Source organism: Mesitornis unicolor, unplaced genomic scaffold (assembly GCF_000695765.1).
Source record: "Mesitornis unicolor isolate BGI_N332 unplaced genomic scaffold, ASM69576v1 scaffold32669, whole genome shotgun sequence".
In the NCBI taxonomy this organism is placed as follows: Eukaryota; Metazoa; Chordata; class Aves; order Mesitornithiformes; family Mesitornithidae; genus Mesitornis; species Mesitornis unicolor.
Genome location: NW_010209862.1, coordinates 25,342 through 30,492, shown reverse-complemented (window position 1 = coordinate 30,492; position 5,151 = coordinate 25,342). Strand labels below are relative to the sequence as shown.

At 54.6% G+C, this 5,151-nt stretch overlaps 1 protein-coding gene across 1 annotated transcript in view; it reads right to left on the bottom strand.

Annotated features, from left to right (window-relative positions):
- Positions 1-681: 681 nt before the first annotated feature.
- CEP164 (centrosomal protein 164kDa) overlaps positions 682-5,151 on the bottom strand; it is a 28,778-nt gene continuing 24,308 nt past the window's right edge. Inside the window, exons 26-31 of the mRNA XM_010192999.1 lie at positions 4,584-4,691; positions 3,998-4,112; positions 2,405-2,752; positions 1,920-1,986; positions 1,488-1,610; positions 682-781 (exon numbers count right to left, since the gene is read on the bottom strand). Of these exons, the coding sequence (XP_010191301.1) occupies positions 682-781; positions 1,488-1,610; positions 1,920-1,986; positions 2,405-2,752; positions 3,998-4,112; positions 4,584-4,691 (861 nt within the window). The remainder of the gene's footprint in view (positions 782-1,487; positions 1,611-1,919; positions 1,987-2,404; positions 2,753-3,997; positions 4,113-4,583; positions 4,692-5,151) is intronic.

Below are 5,151 nucleotides of genomic sequence, written 5' to 3'. Positions count from 1 at the left end.
AGAAGGTGGGAGAACACGGACCTGAGAGGAGGATCAAGCTGTTAAAGGCAGCCGCACACCATCAGCCGCACCGAGGAACGCAAACAGCACAAAAGCAGCAGCTTTACCACCCTCCCCGCATCAGCTCTCTGGAGAGAACAGCTTGGAAGAGGACTTCTCACCGGTGGGACCCCTTTGAACACAGACTCCATCAGACTAAACAGCTCTGCCACTCCTCAGTCCTGCCCAGACTCCCCAGCCGTTTCGCTGTCCTCCCCTGCTCACAGCCCAGGCCAGACCACGCTGCCCACCTGCGGTTGCGCCTTTGCTGGGCATCAGCGTGGGCTCATTTCCTGACACATTTCCCCCAGCAAAGTCTCAGCTGGATTCATGTCCTCCCCCTTGACCGGTTACTCAAACTCCTCCGTGATTCACAGCTCTGGCTCACGATCGCCAGCATACTAATGAGAGGAGTGTTGATTTATGGAAGCCCTGATATTTCACCAGTGGATTAAACAGTCTATAAAGCATATTTGGACACATTACAGGATTAGAAGAATCCACCTGGGAAGTTCACTTCCTCCACTCTTGTAAAGAGACTTTCCTTCAAGGGCACAGCAGAGATGGCTGGGCATTGCTGAAACCCATTGGGGAGACCACCCAGGCCCCCAGCACCCTCTTTGCAGAGCCAGATCTCACCGTTTAGTACTGGTACACTTTAATTTGTCTGTTTTCATCCAGTCCTAGCTGGAGCAGGCTGGGGCTGCTGGCAAGGGGCTTCTGTGCCTGTGGGAAGAGAGGTCTGGCAGCTGGGTGAAGGAAAAGCCCAGTTTAGGATGGGATTAACGGCAGGAGCACAGCCAGACAGGACAGGTACAAGGGGCAGAGCCAGCCCCACACACACGCGGCGCTGAGCCCGCTGCAGCCAAGCCAAACGGAATTAAAGGGGGATTAGGGAATTGAAAGGAGCACCGTGCGCTGCCGGAGGCCCAAGGGATTTGCTGCTAATATCTGTGTACACTGCAGAGGAGATCCTGACAGCCCCAGCATAACGCTGTTACAACACAAACCTGGAAACATCTCCGCTAATGGCACTGAGAGGTCTCACCTGTTTGATCACACTGCACGCTATGATTTGTCCCAAAATGGAGGGGGAACACTGGGGAGCCCCAGCCCTCCCTGCCCAGCCGCGCAGCTGCCTCATGTGCCAGGTCCACGCATCTCCAGGCACCCTCACCTCACACAGACACTGCTGCTCATCCTGGGCTGCTCAGCAGGGACTGCCCATGGAGTCCCAGTGCAGCAGCGGGGGCTGCATCAGTGGCACCCAAACAGGTCACTCATGCTCCAACTGTAAACACCGTGTTTCCTTGCAGAACCAGACACTAACACAGCAGCGAAGGCTCTGCAATGCTTTAGTGCTCCCTATTCACTCGCCTCCTGCTGCTGCTTCCTATCTGCTGCAGGACGCTGGAGTGCAATTAAAGAGCAGACCCAGCAAAGGATACACTTGGGAATCCTTCTTGAAGTCTTCTAGCCATTTCTTGTTGCTCTCAATCATCCTTTGAATACTCTTCTCGCCCAACTCATGGCTCTGGAGCTGGGAGCGCTGGAACAGCCGTATTTGCTCACTGTCACACAAGAGAAAGAGCACAAGTCAGAAAACGAGGTCTAGGAAGAAGCAGTCCCAGAGATAAGAAAGTGATGGGCTGCTATAAAAAGAGCCATGGTTAACAAAAAGCAACCTCTTGTTGGCTCGACATCTCCTGCCCAACCACACCACAGAGAAAAGCCACAGCAGCCCCCTGCTATCAGGCTGCTGCCCTCCTTTTTGTCCATACACATCCGAAATGTACAGCTGGCAGCCTCCACCGCACCCTCCGTGAGCAATGGGAAGAGCAATGAAAGCAGTGACACAACTCAAGGAAAAAGAGCCTTACGCTGCAGGTACGTATCCCAGCTTGTTGTCCAGAGGCTTGGAGCTTCCACTGAGCGATGGGAGCCCACCTGCAAAACAGACATTCAGTTCAGGCCCCCAGCAGCAACAGCCTTTGCATCTGGATGCATTTGCTTTCTGTACTATGGACACACTGCAAGCTGTGGGCACGGTGGTGCTGAGGAAACCGAGATGGTGAACCCAACATGCAATGCGCAGGAGGCTTCCAGGAAGCAGGGCTGGCTCCTCTCTTGCTCCCTTCTTTCACAGGTGTGTATTAAAGGCTGAACTGCTCCAGAAGCCGGATGACAAGCTCAGCCATATGCTGCACTCCCTGGCATGAGGTTCTCATTCCTTAGCTCATTAACACCCTTGCTACCAGCAGCACCAGCAGCACAGGAAGGGTGAGCCGGTTAGAGCTTGCAGGGCTGCGCAGTCAGAAGCGGCAGGCACACAGGCAGACAGGTAACCTTCCTGAGCCCGCCTTACCTGGGAAATACTTGCGCCATTTCTCTGCCAGGATGCTGTCCACTGACTGCCCAGCCGAGGAAGAGCAGCTGGAGCTCAGCCCAGCGCTCTGGGCCCACTGGTCCGCCAGAGACACCCCGGCAGGAGCCACCCGGGAGCCACCCGCCTGCGGCGCTGCCAGGGAGGCGTACGTAGAGAGAGGGACACCGCCGCAGGCTGTCGAGGTGAAGAGTGGAGGCTGGGGATGGTTCAGAGAGCCCAAGACGCCAAGCACCCCGTTCAGTTCACCAGTGATGCGCTGCAGAGAGTCTGTCAGGTACTGGACCTTGTTCTGCTGGGGGGCAGGCCAGAAGTCGGACCTCAAATCAACTGGCAGAGGAGAGAGGAAAGAAGGGATCATCAGGAGGGCAAGGGAGAGGACACTTCTGTGGCAGGAGACTCGCTTTCCACTTTGCATTGCACTCCAAGCTGAGCTCGATCAGCGTGGTTAAGTGGGATACAGAGGCAAAAACCTGGCTTTGCAGCCAACGGAGGAGACAAACTGTCGATGAGGATTTGTGTTTGGAGGCTGCCTAGGCACAAAGTGGAGGAGATAGCAGAGGGAGACAAAATCGCAAGGACAAGATCCTCCAATGCTGCAAGAACGCGGCCTGCAGGACAAGCCTGGACTGCATCAGAGCGTGTGTTTGACCCCATCTCCATCCCTCAGTTCTACCCTGTACCCTGCAGATACCAACACGACAGCAAAGCCCTGGCAAACGGCAAACCTCTGAGAGCTGCATGCCCCATGCACCCTGCCCGAGAGCAGACCCCACGCAGGCAGTCACGCTTGCACTGTGGCAGTCTCAGCACACAGAGCGAGCAGGAGGCAGCATGCACTGGTTACACTGCACACACAGCAAAGCTCTTGGGCCAGCAGCCAGGCTGGAGGTAGGACCAACAGGACCGTGCTGATACAAGGGTTCGCACCTTACAGTGAGAAAAAGCCCTTCAGCTTCACATGTGCCTGCAGATATTTCAGTGATCAGGGTCAGAGACCGTCCCAGACTGGACAGATTGTCCGTCTGGTACCATAGGGAAGTTTTCCAAGTTTTCTTTAAGCTCCAGCCTTGGCAGCCTTTCCGCAAGCGACACAACCCTTCTGCCTCCCTGGCTGTTTGTGGGGAGCCCTTTTTCCCACCTGCACACCACCAGTCACAGGCAGCTGAGGGCAAACCACAAAGCAGGAGCAGCAGAGGGAACTGCACAGCCTGGCCTGCCAGAGATGAGAGGGAGAGGAAGCCTGGACTCCTTCAGAAGAGCAATACAACTCTGCAACAGCAGAGGGAAGAGCTGAAGCCAGATTTTATAAACCGCTGAAAACAAAGGCAGCGATTTAAAAGGCAAGTTCATGCACAGATCCCGCCCCTCTCATCTGTCACTGGAGGCAGGAAATCGGCTTTTCAAATGAAGTGTTACACACAGAGCAGGCTCAGCCATGGCTAGCAGGCCTTAGACACTGATGGACACAAGTGAGAACAACAGCAGGTACATCAGAGAGGCAGGAGGGAAAGCCAGAACTGCCTCTACAGCCTCACAGAGCGGCTCAGCACACCAAGCCAGTCAGGCACTTACATTTGGGCTGACACGCATTTATACTGGATGTGCTGTCCATGTCCTCAGAGCTGCTGAGATCAAAAGTCACCATCTTCTTGCACGGAGCACTCCTCAGCGTGTCTTCATCTGAAAGCTGGTCAAGAGGAGGAACACAATGCAAGCTAAATGTGCTGTTCTGTCCCTCAGACAGAATTCTGTGGCTTTTCCTGGCTGCTTTCTGCAGCCGCACACTGAACATTGAACCCAGGTATCCTCAGCAGAGGGAGGCACGGTATTTGTCCTCTTGACCAAGAAATAGACAGTTAAGAAAGCACCTAGCCTCTCTGATGGCAAGTTGCAGTTTATATCACAGGATATATCAGCACGTCGATGATAACACCAATTCATTGCTGACCTAACAAGCTTCTCACAAACAGGAGCACTCAGGCTTTCTCCATGCAAACCCCAGCCCAGATCTAGCGAATCACGGGGGTCATAATCAATTAGCTTTGTGTTTCTCTCCGGCTTTGTGACCAGCCTCCTCTCCCACCATTCTCAGACACCGTTCTGCTCTCAGAGGATGTGTTTCTAAAACCCAGCTCCACTGGCTTTAGGTGGTGGTTACCTCCTCCAGCAGCGAGGACTCCAGCTGGCTCAGCTTCTCCTCTTTCTTCTTCAGCAGCACGTGTCCTTTCTGCATAGCCGACTTCATCTTGTTCAACTCCTTCGCTTCCTGCAGAGGGCCAAGAGCCAGGCCAAGGAGGAAAGTTAAAGAATGGCAGGAAAGAACCTGTGTTAGTGCCCAGGGGGAGCTCACTTGTGCTCGGCACAGGAAATCACACCGCTGGAGTAAAACCGCTCCCAGCTCTGTGAGCACAGGACGTGGAGTGTGCAGAGGGCAGAGCACGTGCCTCAAAGCAAGCTCAGCCCAAGGAAAAGGGGGTTTCAATTCCAGACCCTGCAGCCAACAGGGTCCACAGCTGTGGCCCTGCAGACATCAGTGCTCTCTATCGCCAGCGAGGGACATCGCGATCTTCCCTGACTTTGGCTGGCGCATCAGCAGAGCTGCCAAGTGCTCAAGAGCCCTTTTCCAGGCAATGGTGAAACTGCTGTGGGGCTGCAACCAGCAATTCATCCCTGCTGAGGGGATGGATACCTGTCACGTCCTTTGCCATGAGGAGAACGTGTGTTAC